Below are 16514 nucleotides of genomic sequence, written 5' to 3' on the forward strand. Positions count from 1 at the left end.
TCTTGCAGAATCCACAGCTTCTACCATCCGGTGGCAGCTTCTTTGCACCCTCAGCTGGCATTTCCTGGGCATCTGCCCAATCTCGACTTTGTCGCGACTCTTGGACTTGGTCCCCTTGTTCCACAGGTACTCTCGTCCGGAAATCCACCTTTGTTACATTGCTGGTGTTGGTCTTTCCTGCAGAATTCCCCTATCACGACTTCTGTGCTCTCTGGGGAACATAGGTGCACTTTACACCTACTTTTCAGGGTCTTGGGGTGGGCTATTTTTCTAACCCTCACTGTTTTCTTACAGTCCCAGCGACCCTCTACAAGCTCACATAGGTTTGGGGTCTATTCGTGGTTCGCTTTCCACTTTTGGAGTATATGGTTTGTGTTGCCCCTATACCTATGTGCTCCTATTGCAATCTATTGTGACTATACGTTGCTTGCATTACTTCCTTTTGCTATTACTGCATATTTTTGGTATTGTGTACATATATCTTGTGTATATTTGTTATCCTCATACTGAGGGTACTCACTGAGATACTTTTGGCATATTGTCATAAAAATAAAGTACCTTTATTTTTAGTATATCTGTGTATTGTGTTTTCTTATGATATTGTGCATATGACACCAGTGGTATAGTAGGAGCTTTGCATGTCTCCTAGTTCAGCCTAAGCTGCTCTGCTATAGCTACCTTCTATCAGCCTAAGCTGCTAGAAACACCTCTTCTACACTAATAAGGGATAACTGGACCTGGTACAGAGTGTAAGTACCCCTTGGTACCCACTACAAGCTAGGCCAGCCTCCTACAGGTAGTGAGGGAATCAAAGGAGTTGGTCATGGGGTGGGGACACCCAAAAATATTGCGGCACTGGGCGCCATCAGCTCTAAAGCCAGCCCTGCTGGCTGCAACTGACCTGGCACATTTACCGTTCTAATGTGCACCAAGCAGGGAAAGGGTGCAGTACCACAGGCTGTCCCTAGGTGTCCCTTGGGACCTCTTTTGGCCACATAAGGTTCTGTATTACACAGAAAAAAAGTGTTTTTTTTCCACTAGAATTTAACAATCAAGTGCTTTACTTTGTAAAACGCCCTGTTCCTGAAACTGTTAAACCCTGAAAAAAATAACCAGTAGAGTTTATTTGCAAAACACAAAAAATAAAATAAAAACAGCAACAGTGTTAAAAAAACAATTCGGACTAAAACTTACATACAACACAAGCAGGAAGTTCTAAGCACAGAAACATGAGTTTTGAAAAAATAGAAAGCCTGGTGAGCTGAAAACTCAGTGCAAAAATGTACGAAATGAAGCTGCGCAAGAAGCTGCTAAATATCCGTCAGTGACTAGGCTGTATACAGTGCAGGCTCTAGCACAGTGCAGTAGGTGCCACTACACCAGGTGTTGATTTCGGGTAGGGGTGCAGTTTTTTGCAAGTGTATTAAAGTATTAAAAGCACCTGCTGTTGTATTTCTTGCAACCAGCTATTTTCAGGCAACAATAAAAATGTCAACATAACTCTGTGATTAATGTTCTTTTTGGAGAGAGATTGAAAATCTGTCTATTGTAAATTTTGACTCTATTGTAAGGTAACACAGAGGGTTAATACATAAATTATGAAATAAAGCAAATTAGGGAAAAACACGCACAGAAGATGATTACTGTGTCGGAATTGTAGCAACATGAGCACCGACTGACTGGGAATTCCTTCTATATAAGCACAGAATCGGAATCCCAGCGAAAACAAAACATTCCGAAACCAATAATAAAATTGTTTCCAAATGTGTGAATTGCGTATTTAAACAAAATACACAATACAGGTAAAATAAGAGCAGCATTTGTTATTCTATGAAAAAGCAAACAGTCATAAAAACAAATGGCTGAAAAAAACCTGGCACATTTACCATTCCAATATGAATCAAGCAGGGCTCCCTCCAGGCCTGATTTAGAGTTAGGCAGATGGGGTACTCCATCACAACTGTGACAGAGATCCCATCCAGGTATTACAACAGTTGTAGGGTACAGTGCACTTGTAATGTGATGGACAGGATAACCATCATTTTTGTGACAGAGTATCCCATATCCTAGCTCCAAATTAAGCCCCATTTTTTTTTCGTTTCAGAGCAGCGCTTTCAGTCCATCACCAGTGGTTAAACTTTATGGGTTGATCTTGGCATTTTTCAGTTTAGTAAATTCTAAATGATGTGTGAGATGTTTGAATTATTTCAATTTTCTTGTATGTCCTCTTTAGGTCCAGGACCAGTTGCCTCACCTGAAGGCCATAGTACAATACAGTGATGAGCTGAAGGAGAAGAGGCCCAACCTTTACACGGTAGGGTTCAACCACTGCCCTTGGTCAGACCTCCCTCTGTCCCTCAAAGTAAAGTATTAGGAAGACCCGCAAGAGACGTTTCCACCTAGTAAAACTGAGTACATCTTTTGGAATTTCAGAATTGATTTTGCAAAAATCATAGACAAACACAAAACACTTGTTTCATAACAGGGTGTGAACATGGAATTGTAAAATAACATTCAATACAAATTGCATATCCACAATTCTAGTTTTTTACCCATCTGCTATTTTATTTCTCAGCCAAATCTCACTTCTGGGTCATTATTTTTGTACTTTATTCATAAATAAATGAGAAGCTAGTTTAAAAGACCTGAGCATCAACAGCGACCCCTGGCTACACTCAGAGATTGTACTGCTTGGTTATGGGCGTGTTTGTTATCCGCTTTTCCATATATTGATTTGTTATGTATGGATCCAGCAGACAGCACTAGTCTGAATAACTGGATTCTAAATCCAGGTATTTACTGCTATGAGATAGCAACAGTTGTTAACAAAAGCTTCTACCCACTGTTGGTACATTACAAGGTATTCTAGGGAGCTCTGCCTGGGAGCAGCATTGACTCAGAGTAAAGCTTCTGGAAGGGTGTGATGGTCAGCCGCGGCCCGTCCTTTAGGGCGGAGGGGCAACGCCCCCCACCTTTTGCCCCTCATGAAGAGTGGCTGTCAGGGCGTGGCCTGTATGGTCAAGATGGCCGACGAGTGAGCGCACGGCTCCGCTAAGGCCTATACTTTATCCTTAACATCCCTGACCCTCTGGGAGCTGGAGGTGGCCTATGAAGGTGTGGGGACGAGGGGGCCCCTTGAGCAGGTGACCGAGGCTGTTTTCGGGCTCTCTGGTGCCGGGCTGTGCATAGTGCACGGTGCGAGGGAAGTTTACGGGGCCGGGAGCGGCTGACGACTGTGAAACATCGCTCTGGCCAGCTGATTACAGGCAAGAAGGGGCCGTGGGCCTAGTGAGCAGTTTGGCAGTGGCAGGAGCACCCTGGCCACTGAGGGGGCACGGTGCCCTGAGAGGAGAAAATAATGTGCAGGACACTACAGGAACAGGCCTGTGGAGGAAGTTCCCGGAAGCCAAAAGAGCCTGAATCGGCTGCGGCCTGCGGCCTGCGGGCGAAACGTGCCGGAGACTGAGAGTGAGCCTCGATAGAACTGGCCTGACAACGAGGTACGAAACGGCTGATTCCCCAGTGACCTGAGGAGCACGCGGCTGGGTGAGCGGGGAGCCCTATGGGTGGCAGCATAGAGGAGAGGTCCAGCAGCAAGTTGAGAGGCCTGATAGAGGAGATTGGAGCCGGCGGATTTTGGTGGCATATAACGGGAGGCACCCCAGGGACAGAGCTTACCTGGCGATAGGAGCCAGGGTGAGCCAGACAGCGGCAGAGACGGCAGCGGAGGTGGTGGCTTGGAGACGGGGTCCTGGCATGGACCGGAACCCACAGGACCTCTTTTGGGGAGCCAGACATCAGGGACTCATGTGCTACCTACACGAATGAGATGGAGCAAAAGACGACAGGTCTCCGGGTGCTCAGGTGAGCGCTGTGGGACAGAGGTGTGAATAGGTGGCCAATTGTATTGATTCAGCGAGAAGAGAGGGCCAGAGGGCACGGCCGAGAGGATAACTGGCTGAACTGTAAGTCCAGAACATACCTGTAAAAATGTGGGGGTCGTTAATTAGCCACCCCAACATACCGGATGACCTCCAAGGGCTGGAAAAGAAGTAAAGTGCAAGCCCACAAGTGCATGGGAGATTCCACTGAAAGAACTATGGTAGACCTGGTGGCGCCGCACCTGCAGGCAACGCTGGACAAGATCCTGGGGGCTATAGAGGACACTAAAGTGACGCTCCAGCAGGACATTGGCCAGGTCTCCGTGGAGGTGAGCTTGCTCAGGGCAGACCACCAGAAATTGGCTGACAGGGTCCAGGAGGCCGAGACAGCTCTGCTGGAGCTCTCGCCAGCACAGCGGGAGCTTGGGGCCACAGTTTTCCAGCTCACCGAACGTGTACAGCGGCTTGAACGCAGAATAGAGGACGCCGAAGGTTGCAATCGCAGAAACAATGTGCGAATCATAGGCCTTCCGGAAGGCACTGAGGGCGCGGACATGGTGGCTTTTTTGGAAGGATAGCTAAGGACAGATGTAGCCCCGGAGCTACTTACCCCCTTTTTTGCTTTGGAGCGTGCGCACTGAGTGTCCCGGAGAGGGCATTGGCCCTGGGAAGACCAGGTACCTTTTTTGCAGCGCCTCTCGAGGGAAATCCAGGATGGGATGACATCTACCTAGAATCCCTGCAAACCTCAAAGTTTGTCTAAAAAACACATTTTCCTCACATTTCTGTGATGCAAAGTTCTGGCATCTAAGGGGAGTCACAAACTACCTTCCATCAACATTGCCCCCGACAAAAATGGTACCTCACTCATGTGGGTAGGCCTAGTGTCCGCGACAGAAAACACCCCAAACTGCAACGTGGACACATCACATTTTTCCACTGAAAACTGACTTGTTGTTTGCAAAGTTCCTAGCTGTGGATTTTGAGCTCTAGCTCAGCCAGCACATAGAATAACCTAGCAAACCTGTACATTTTCGAAAACTAAACACAGGGGAATCCAGTGTTGGGGTGACATGGGTGGCTTTCACCACCCTACTCAAACAACACATACAATCCTTATCAGGGTGAACCACAAAAGTCACTACATTTCAATAAATTATTTAATACCAAATGACAAAAATCCAATCAGTAGACCCAGAGTTATGAATTTTTAACGTTTAAGGAAAAAACTAGCTTTTAAAAATGAAAGCACTATCCGCCTGTCAGACTCCGGTGTTGGCGCGGTTTCAATCACGTTATCGGAGGATAAACTATGTACTTGTTCCATTTTGTCTAAACACAAAGGGTTCTTCTCCCGCCCCCTTTGTGGCAAGGTTCATTGGCCAGGGGGAAGCACCAGGTGGTGGCTGAATTGCATTCACCCTTCACACATTGCATCTGGGACTATATATCCCAGCCACCCTCAAGGTTAGCCATTTTTAGGGTGTGGCTCTCCTATATAAACCAGCCACACCCCATCTCCAGTGCACACTATTCTGGAGCCTTCATCGAGCTGACTCAGTTTCCACACTCTGCTAGAGAAACTACTAACGAGTGTTCTAACTCGTTCACAGTGAGCCCGTTCCATTGGGTTTTCCCTAATGGTGTTTGTGTCAGTTACTAAGCAACTGTAATAGTTGCGATCTGATCTCCGACCTCCGGAGTTGAGAAATTGCAGGTTGACTTAGCGCGTGGCTTTCTATACCCGGCAACATTGTTTTTGGAATGTTGCCTTGAGTACAAAGTATCCAAATAGCTGCAGCTTTGTTAAAGAATAACATTTGTTCTTGTTTATTGATTTTTGGATCGCTCGTGCTATTTGTTTTACACACGTTAAAGAGAATAAGATAATTGACCTTGTAATAGTTTTCTTTTGCAGCATCTTGTTCGTTCTTGTAAACACTAAAAAGAAAACGAGTGGACTTCTATTTAGAAAGATTTTCTTGTGATATTAACCCTTGATTTCCTGGTTTCTGTTTTAGGACTTACTATTTCTCTTGAGTTTCTGAGCTTCTGACATATGCTCTCTGGTACATTATGGTGTTGGTTTGGAGTGACAATTATTATTAGATTGTCAAGTGAGAATATGGAGTTTAGTTTATTCAATACGTTTGATGGAAAACATATTTACAATTTTATATTGTTTGATTTATAAATACTGTGATTGTTGTTCTATGGTATGTCTAACAGTTTTTCCTTTTAGGTCTCCCTCCTGGCTGTTCCCATCCTAATTCCCTTCCCCCCGCCTGGCCGCTCCAATTATCAGTGCTATTACAGCATTCTGAGTTGGTGCTGCCTGGAGGTGGGCCTCTAAAGCATCAACGCACAGACACCAAGGAATTGGGCCTTGACACCGCCGATATCTAGTTGCACAAGACCAGGTCAAAGTCGGAAAATATGGCAGACTGCGATGGATTGCTGGTCGGATACAAACAGTGAATTGGGCTCAGTCAGCGTTTACCTTTGAACTTAGAAGAAATTTCAGCAAAAAGTGTCTTGAGAAGGTAAAGTTCAGTGGGGCAAGGAGGTAAGCGGTGTCTGAGGAGTAGGCGTTGTTATCGGAGAGCCACTGGATGAGGTCACTGTAAATATTTCTCTTATCTGGAAGTCAAAAACCTCCAGCAAGACAAGGCGGGAGGCGGTTGCCGACAAGGGCTCCACGAGGCTGGATACCCTTTCTGTGAAGGACCACCAAACAGGATTTGCCTCTATGTAGAAAAACATAGTGGGAGCTGCAGCAAAGTCAGGCTGAACAGTGAGGCACCTTGGATGGACTGGCACACATGCTGATACCAGCCTCCTCTCGGTTCTCAGAGCAGTTTTTAGCCAGAACTTTCCTAAGACCCAAGTGTTGGATTTTGGCTATCTGGGCCCCTTTGGCACCACTTCAAAGGAACAAGGACTAGGAAGGCACCACCTTTAGGATCAGGACTCACTCAGGCTGGGAACTGGTGGCTGGAGCCTTTTCTGTCCCTCGGGCTTTGATCAGGAGGCCAGCTAACTAGCTCTTGCAGCCACTCTGGAAGTCCTGAGTTCAAGCAGTAGAACATGGTTCAAGCAGCAGAGAGAGCAGACCTCTGAGGATTCAAGGCAGGCTTCAAGCAGCAGAGCAGTTCCTCCATGTGCAGCTAAGCCGTCTTCTGAAGTAAACAGCAGGCCATAGTAGCAGGCAGTCCTCTGAGAGTTCGGCACAGGTCCAGAAACCTATTAAATATAATAAGACAACCTAATGGTATCCTATGGAGAGGTGGGCATCACAGTAGCAGTAGAAAAAAACAAATGTAGGAGTTTTCACTACCAGAATATGTAAAACTAAAAAGTTCATGGCCTACATTTTACCTACAGTGCACCCTGCCCCGTGGGCTGTCTAGGGCCGACCTTAGGGGTGACACATAATAAAAGGGAATTGGCAGTTTTAAACTGTATTCAGGCTGCAGTGAACACCTGGGACATGTTTTAAGAGGCTACTTAAGTGTGTGGCACAATGAGTGATGGAGGTCATTAGTAGCATTTAATTTACAGGCCCTTGGTATCTGGTATACCACTTTACTAGGGACCTATAAGTAAATTAAACATACCAATTAGGTGTAGGCCCATTTCGCCATGTTTTAGGGAGAGAGCACAAGCACTTTAGCACTGATTAGCAGTGGTAAAGTGCACAGAGACCCAACAAAAATGATTTCCGCAAAAATAGAATGGGTGAAGGCAAAAGGTTTGGGGTGACCCTGAAAGGAGGGCATGGTCCAACATGGGGTAAGTAAGCATACGTGTACAGTAAGATCAGGAATAAATAGGAGTAGAAAAAATGAGTATGGGTAAAGATATTGGTAAGAGTAAAGGTGAGAGTAAGTTAGGTGCAGTAGGGTTTGGCATAGGAGTAGGCCCTGTGGTGGATGTGGGCATAGAAGTAGTGATATGAGTAGGACTGGCGGTGTGAGTAGACTAGGATTTATTGGCAGGGATGGATGTATCTTGGAGTAGGGAGAGGGGTGGAGGTAGGCATAGAAGTAGTGATATGAGTAGGACTGGCGGTGTGAGTAGACTAGGATTTATTGGCAGGAATGGATGTATCTTGGAGCAGGGAGAGGGGTGGAGGTAGGCATAGAAGTAGTGATATGAGTAGGACTGGCGGTGTGGGTAGACTAGGATTTATTGGCAGGGATGGATGTATCTTGGAGTAGGGAGAGGGGTGGAGTCTAGGATTTATTGGCAGGGATGGATGTATCTTGGAGTAGGGAGAGGGGTGGAGGTAGGCATAGAAGTAGTGATATGAGTAGGACTGGCGGTGTAAGAAGTCTAGGATTTATTGGCAGGGATTGATGTATCTTGGAGTAGGGAGAGGGGTGGAGGTAGGCATAGAAGTAGTGATATGAGTAGGACTGGCGGTGTGAGTAGTCTAGGATTTATTGGCAGGGATGGAGGTATCTTGGAGTAGGGAGAGGGGTGGAGGTAGGAATAGAAGTAGTGATATGAGTAGGACTGGCAGTGTGAGTAGTCTAGGATTTATTGGCAGGGATGGATGTATCTTGGAGTAGGGAGAGGGGTGGAGGTAGGCATAGAAGTAGTGATATGAGTAGGACCGGCGGTGTGAGTAGTCTAGGATTTATTGGCAGGGATGTATGTATCTTGGAGTAGGGAGAGGGGTGGAGTCTAGGATTTATTGGCAGGGATGGATGTATCTTGGAGTAGGGAGAGGGGTGGAGGTAGGCATAGAAGTAGTGATATGAGTAGGACAGGCGGTGTGAGTAGACTAGGATTTATTGGCAGGGATGGATGTATCTTGGAGTAGGGAGAGGGGTGGAGGTAGGCATAGAAGTAGTGATATGAGTGGGACCGGCGGTGTGAGTAGACTAGGATTTATTGGCAGGGATGGATGTATATTGGAGTAGGGAGAGGGGTGGAGGTAGGCATAGAAGTAGTGATATAAGTAGGACTGGCGGTGTGAGTAGACTAGCATTTATTGGCAGGGATGGATGTATCTTGGAGTAGGGAGAGGGGTGGAGGTAGGCATAGAAGTAGTGATATGAGTAGGACTGGCGGTGTGAGTAGACTAGCATTTATTGGCAGGGATGGATGTATCTTGGAGTAGGGAGAGGGGTGGAGGTAGGCAATGAAGTAGTGATATGAGTAGGACTGGCGGTGTGGGTAGACTAGGATTTATTGGCAGGGATGTATGTATCTTGGAGTAGGGAGAGGGGTGGAGTCTAGGATTTATTGGCAGGGATGGATGTATCTTGGAGTAGGGAGAGGGGTGGAGGTAGGCATAGAAGTAGTGATATGAGTGGGACCGGCGGTATGAGTAGACTAGGATTTATTGGTGGGGATGGATGGATCTTGGAGTAGGTAGATGGGTGGAGGTAGGCATAGAAGTAGTGATATGAGTGGGACTGGCGGTGTGAGTAGACTAGGATTTATTGGCAGGGATGGATGTATCTTGGAGTAGGCAGAGGGGTGGAGGTAGGCATAGAAGTAGTGACATGAGTAGGACCGGCGGTGTGAGTAATCTAGGATTTATTGGCAGGGATGGATGTATCTTGGAGTAGGCACAGGAGTGGGGATGTGCATAGAAGTAGTGATATGAGTAGGACCAGCGGTGTGAGTAGACTAGGATTTATTGGCAGGGATGGATGTATCTTGGAGTAGGGAGAGGGGTGGAGGTAGGCATAGAAGTAGTGATATGAGTAGGACAGGCGGTGTGAGTAGACTAGGATTTATTGGCAGGGATGGTTGTATCTTGGAGTAGGGAGAGGGGTGGAGGTAGGCATAGAAGTATTGATATGAGTGGGACCGGCGTTGTGAGTAGACTAGGATTTATTGGCAGGGATGGATGTATCTTGGAGTAAGGAGAGGGGTGGAGGTAGGCATAGAAGTAGTGATATGAGTGGGACCGGCGGTGTGAGTAGTCTAGGATTTATTGGCAGGGATGGATGTATCTTGGAGTAGGCAGAGGGGTGGATAGAAGTAGTGACATGAGTAGGACCGGCGGTGTGAGTAGTCTAGGATTTATTGGCATTGGAGTAGGCATAGGGGTGGAGGTAGGCATAGAAGTAGTGATATGAGTATACTAGGATTTATTGGCAGGGATGGATGTATATTGGGAGTAGGCAGAGGGTGCTGCCTCCTTTTTAGTAGATGGGGTCTTTTGTGTCAATGCAGTGTAATGAAAGCACTCTTTGGGCTGAATAATACACCGAATGGCCAATAGCATGATCTTAAAGAGACAATAATCCTGAGGGCTGGTCCTGAATATGAATGAAACTTTCATCAAGGGAAGGATAAATAGGGCTGAGTCAAAGAAACTAATATTTTAAGAGACTTACCCAAAGTCACCCTCATGTTTAGTTTTGTTTATCACATGATCTCTTGCTAAAGCTGAAAATAGACCACACCTAAAAGTCCATTTAAAAAAAATAACTTTGTTTACTAACTTTATTTCACATCGACCTACTCCTGTCAGATCTAACCATATTCATGTTGAGGCAATGATCTAGAAAATGTCCTAAACTGTGACATGGCAAGCTGGAGATGTAGCAGATACTGGACATTTTACTGTGTGGTTAACACTTTTGAGGATGCTGTAAGCCTTTATCGCCAAGAGTAGAATAACAATGCTGACCTAGGCAGGGGAATGGCATTTTCTGTAACTGTCACACTGGGATAGACGACAATGTTCACTATGTTCAAGGTGTGGTCGAATGGGGTGGGTCAGGTGATTAGAACATCTTTAGTTGGTCTAGCTATGTCTGGAGGTCAGGAAGAATGTGTGTGCATTGAATAGCTTCAGAAAAAATGGAGCCAGAATATGGGAGCTGTGACTGGGGCTCAAAAAGTAAAGGACGTCATGGGAGTTTTGTGTGAGTCCTCACAGCTTGTGTTCTGATCACATTCTAAGTGTCAGTATGCAGAATAGGAGGGTAGGGAAGAGTAGGTGTGCTTTTCCTGTATTGGACTGCGGATATTGTGGGAACACAAGTTATTTAAAGATTAAACTGCAAAGCACCTTCTGGGAGTCAGAGGTATACTGGGGATTGAGGGGCTGGTGACCAGCAGAAACATGGAGGGTCTTGCACTGAAGACTTTGAGAGTCATTGCCCTTGATTCCACTTGAGTCTGCACTATTAGATTCCATCTAACCAATCATGTTCTCTGTGTACCTCTATCCAATATGATTACCATTTCCATCCAGTTTCTCTTCTGGGGCATGTATGACTGTGGCAGTATGGGAGACTCCATTCAGTCTGTGCCTGGCAACGTTGTGTGTTGGTGGGTTTGCCATGCTGTTTTTTGTTTTTCTTCCTGCTCCTTCCATACAATCCTCCAGTGCTTGTGTTTGTTTATTTCTTAAGAAGTAGGGACGTTTTTCAGAGGTCACTATTAAATTATGGAACACACATTCTTTATATTAAAGCATCCTCAGCCCTCTTGCAGTTAATGAAACAACTTAAAACATGGGCTCTTTGAATAATATCTGGCTCTTTAATATCACTGTCTTTGCTTAAATATCCTGTTTCATTTTACGGACGCGAGAGGCAAGACACCTTGGGGCATTTGAGTGCTTTAAAATATACTTATTCATTCATTCATCAAGGTGCTTTGACACACATTCTAGTCGTATTCAACACTAGGTAAACCTACACATAAATAAAACTGCAGTGTGAAAGAGGGAACTGCACCTACTTATCCTGAACCTCTTGGTCCATATCCTGAGCTAGGACTCGAGAAGAGGTGTGTTTTGAGAGTGGGCAGGACCCTGGATGAGGTGCCTACATTATTCTAAACGTATACCACTGCACTGTGGCCATTGTGCAGCATAGTGGAGAAGGTGTGGCTCTTTCTTGGTTTGGTAGGTGTAAGCTGAAGCTGACAAGGCAGTGGTCCCCCCAAGCAAAACGGAGTGGGTTTGTCTACTGTGAAGTCTGTGAAACTGGTGGAGATAAGGTCAAGAAGGTGCCAAATAAATGAATGGGTTCACCTATTCGTTGGGTGAGTCCAATTATGTTGAGATCTTTCAGAAAGTTGGTGTTGCTGGTGTCAGTGAGGTTTTCTAGGTGAAAACTGAGGTCACTGAGGAGGATAAAGGAGCTGCAGTTTAGCATCAGTGGTGTGTTGAGGTCAGCAAAGGTGGTCCTAAATTTGGATCTTGGAGGTCGGTAGATTAGGTCCCCTCCTACGCGCCTACTGCTAGACGTGCTGATCTTGAAGGACACATGCTCGAGGTGGTGGCTGGAATTAACTGATGAGCTGGAGCAAGTGTTGTGTTCATTGAGGATGATGGCAATTCCCCCCCTGGGCTTGATGGAACTGTCCAGGCTGGTTATGTTGTAGTCCGGTTAAATGGCTACTGTGATGTTTGGTGGAAATGACAGGTTGAGCCAGGTCTCAGCGAGGAACAATAGGTCCAGGGAAAGGTGGTGCAGGAAGTCCCAGACTTTGGAGGTGTGTTTGATGAGTGAAAGCTGTTGATGAGAATGCAGGACATGGTGGGGTGAATGTTAGGTGAGGTGATTTCTTGTGAAGTATGGTTGCATGTATGACGAGAGGGAGGGAAGGGGGACTTGGGGAGTGGGCTGAGAGAGACACAGGAGAAGTGGCATGCAGCACAGGAGAATGATCCTTCTGTGCTCGTGGGGGAGGCCAAAGTGCAGCATGGGAATGGGTGTCCAGTGTTCATAGCATGGAGGGCTTTGGCTGTGTCATGCCTTGGGCTTTGGTGGATGCAGGAGCATGCGAATGGCACAGATAGGCTTACGTTTGGCATGCCAGTGATGCACCCACTGCACATGTCCAAGTTGCACCCGCCATTAAGAATGTTGGAAGAGTAGAGGAGATCCTGAAGCAATGGGAAGGGCTGGGCAAAGCGAATGCAGGCGGCAGGAAATGTGAGATACCACAGGTAGTGATTGGCACAAAAAGGGAGGAAAGACAACAGCTGTCAAAGTAAAGCTGAGTAAAAAGGAGAAAAAGCAGGAAAAAAGGGTTAGAGTGACAAAGTCAAAGTGGACCAAAGTCTGAGTGAGAGACCGGAGAGAATGAGGTGAGTGGAAGAGCAGTCTGAAGGAGGTAAAAGAGGAGAGAAGTATATAGAGTGGTAGAAAATGGGCAAACAACTGTCAAAAGGCTCAAAAATCAATTGGAGTAAAAGCAGAGATGAAAAGGCAAAAGGCAAATGAAGCAAGAGAGGGAAAGGGTGAAACATGCATAAGGGGCAATACAGAAAGCCTAGGAGTGCAACAGGCAAAAGATGAAAAAACAAAAGTGGCAAAACGCAGTAGCAAAAGAGCAAAAGGTGTGGAGAAAGAGGGAGAAAGGCGGGAGGCCTTAATCCGATGCAGCTGAGTAGAGCGGAGTCTGAAACAGCCGGGCCTAGTGTAGGACTGGGCACTCCTAAAGCGTGGAACAAGCTAGTGCTATGCATAATAGCCTCCTCCTCACTTCTGGAATTCAGCAGGAAGCTGTAGACCTGGCTTTTTGAGTAATCTCAAAGGATTTGACTAGACTTCCCCATCACCGCCAGGATACCCTCGTGGGTCATAGAGTGACAACACTGCATAACGTAACATAACAACATAAGGTAGTTAAGCAGGGCCAGGCAGCACCTTCTTATTCAACTTAAAAAACTTGACCTGTGTCAGTAGGCTGGAGTGCCTTCAAAATCTAAAATGGCTCTTGCTAGACCTCGCTTAGATTTGATTCCTTATGTAGTTAAATAATTAATAATCGAAATTGATTTTTCTTGCCACTAATATAGTGTTCCTGTAAAATGTGCAACACTTGTTCGAGTATCGGGTAATGCCATTCAGTCATACCAGTGTAAATCAGGAAATCACCAAGAAATTTGTGGTACCCTCTTACGCATTTTAACAAATTTAACATAACCTTTTGGAATACTGATGTCACAGAGACTAACCCGAATGGCATGCATAGATAATGGTCGAACCCAAACACAATCATGCATAGTGAAGGTGGTAAGGAAGAATGAAATCTCCCATCTCAATCTCAATTCCAGAACAATTGAAAAGACTCCCCCCAAAGGATACTATAAAAAGCCTAGGAGTATGGCTGGACCCCCGTCTATCGATGGAACAGCATGCAAAGAAATCAGCGGCTTCTTGCTTCAATCTCATAAGAATGCTCAGAAACATTTTCACATCTCTCCCATTTCTTGTCAAAAGACTTATTATTCAGGCTCTTATATTATCCCGCCTAGACTATGGGAATGTTCTGTTCCTGAGCTCTCCCATCGGTGTAGAATGGAGATTGCAGATAGTGCAGAATGCAGCAGCCCGGCTACTCATGGCCACTCCCAGAACCGCATCGGCCAAACCAGCCCTAGCCTCCCTTCACTGGCTTCCCATCCAGCAAATGATTAATTTCAAAGCTTTATGTATGGTACACCGAGCTCTTCATGATAGCGGACCTTTACTTATCAAGCGTATGATTACACCCTGCACTCCCCAGAGATCCCTTACATCTTCATCTGCTGCTCTAATTAACACCTGTTGTGTTAAAAAAAACAAGATGGAGAGGCAGGTCCTTTACATTCAAGCCAGCTAAGCTATGGAACTCCCTCCCCTTACCACTTTGGACAGACAATTCCAAACTCTCTTTTTGAGGTAAACTAAAGACTCTACTCACACGTGTTCAGGCAGCCATACGCACATACATCCAAACACGCATACTCACACACATACACACTGACATGCAGACATGCACTCACTTCAACTTTCATACATGCATGCATACCATCACGCATACACCACATCACTCACAGTCGCATTCACACACGCACATACACATCCAGACACCACACACTCACACACAATACCCTCCACCATCCTCCCCTGTTGGACGCCCGACTTACCTTGTCTGACGAGGAGGTCATCCGGCAGGGAATACAATGTAAAATCACAACTTATGGTGAAGTCGGATTTTAAGTTGTAATTCTGAAAATGCCACTTTTTTTAGAAAGTTTATATTGTCTTACTCTGACCATCTGGTCCCTTCTGCCTGTCTCTGAATACATGTCTGGATGGGAGACCGCTGGGCTTTTGTGCCTTCCCCCAGATATTCACACACAAAGGAAGCTTAGGTGTGACTGATGGGCCATCTACAGCCTGATGGGCCATCCTGGGCAAGATGGGAGGGAGGAGCTGACACACCTGAATGGGCTGTGTCCTGATCCCAAACAAAAGACTGCATAACCCCCTGTAGTGAGTCTGGAGCCAAGGAAGGAAGGGCAGGGAATCTGTGCACTTCAAAGGCCTCTCTTTGAAGTCTCCCCACTTCAAAGGCAAAACTCATTATAAGAACGGGTCCTCAGACCCTTACCAACTCTGTACACTTCTGTACCTGAGGATTCTTTGCCAGGATGAAGGACTGCTGTGCTGCTAACAGAACCGTCTCACTGCTGTGATGACCCTCTCCTTGCTGCCCTCCCTGTCTGGTATTGAGAAGGACTGGCCCTAAATCTCTTCAACCCAGAAATAAAGTGATTCTAAGGGCTTCCTTGCTATCCTCTTGTTCTTCTGAGGTCTCAGGGACATCAAAGGCTGCAAGTCCTGCCCTGCCAAGTAGTGCCAATCCAGTCCTTAGCCCTTGGAAGTGGTTATAAAGTGTCACGAATGCCAGAACCTGTGCATCAACGCTGTTGTGTCGATCAGAACCGGGGCATCTCCATCGGCACTGACGCATCACCTTTGCTGCGACGATTCAGGACACTGAATCGATGCCGGCGCATTGCCGTTGCTTCAAGGATCAGGACCACCACATTGCCATCTGCACAACACATCACCTCAATTCCTGACACATTGCTGACTTTGGATGGCTTGGATCCGACACAGCGCCTACAACTGTGGGATAGATGCCAATGCATCACATCCTTTGTTCCTTGCATCTTGCTTGCCACGTCAACTCCAAACCAAGGTACTATTTTCTGCGGTCCCTGTATCCGACCCGTGCTTTATCGTTGTTGGCCTGACTTTTCAGATCTGACCCAGGCTAGCACGACCAGATAGCCCTGGTTGCTGCTTTCTGCTTCTAAGCACAACAACAATGTTTGTTATTTAAAAATTCATATCTCAGCTTTTGATTAGGGAATTTTTGTTGTTTTGGTCTTGTTTTTTTCATTAAATTAAGATATATCTAGCCTGGCATGGTATCGTTTTTTGTGTGGTGTTTCCACTGTTTTACTGTTTGGCATGTTGCACAAATAGTTTACACATTGCCTCTTAAGTTAAGCTTGACTGCTCTGTGCAAGGTACCAAGAGGTGAGCACAGGTTAATTTAGGGTGTGTTGGTGACTTGTCCTGACTAGGACTGTGGTTCCTGCTGGGACAGGGTGCATACCTCTGCAACAAGAAATCCAACTTCTACCAGTATGTGCAATAGTGTACTATAAGGATTCAAAGGCCTGTAAAAGAGTGCGATATTTACCACAGATGATTTGTTCCAACAACGCAGGAATTGCAATTGACTTGGTGCGAAAAATAGAACTAAAGTATGATTACTGTCTGAAAAACAAAAACGAGGCAAAACATGGATTGTGGTGCTTTCTTTACTAAAATATACATGAGTCTTTACTGGGCTTTTTTTTTC

General features: G+C 46.0%; 1 protein-coding gene across 1 annotated transcript in view; it reads left to right on the forward strand.

The window, feature by feature from the left end:
- The window catches only part of LOC138296310 (long-chain-fatty-acid--CoA ligase ACSBG2-like), a 424825-nt gene that overhangs the window by 156096 nt on the left and 252215 nt on the right, over nucleotides 1-16514 (forward strand). The window contains exon 5 of the mRNA XM_069235332.1: nucleotides 2234-2314. Within this exon, the coding sequence (XP_069091433.1) occupies nucleotides 2234-2314 (81 nt within the window). The remainder of the gene's footprint in view (nucleotides 1-2233; nucleotides 2315-16514) is intronic.

Source organism: Pleurodeles waltl, chromosome 1_2 (genome assembly GCF_031143425.1).
Source record: "Pleurodeles waltl isolate 20211129_DDA chromosome 1_2, aPleWal1.hap1.20221129, whole genome shotgun sequence".
NCBI classification, from domain to species: Eukaryota; Metazoa; Chordata; class Amphibia; order Caudata; family Salamandridae; genus Pleurodeles; species Pleurodeles waltl.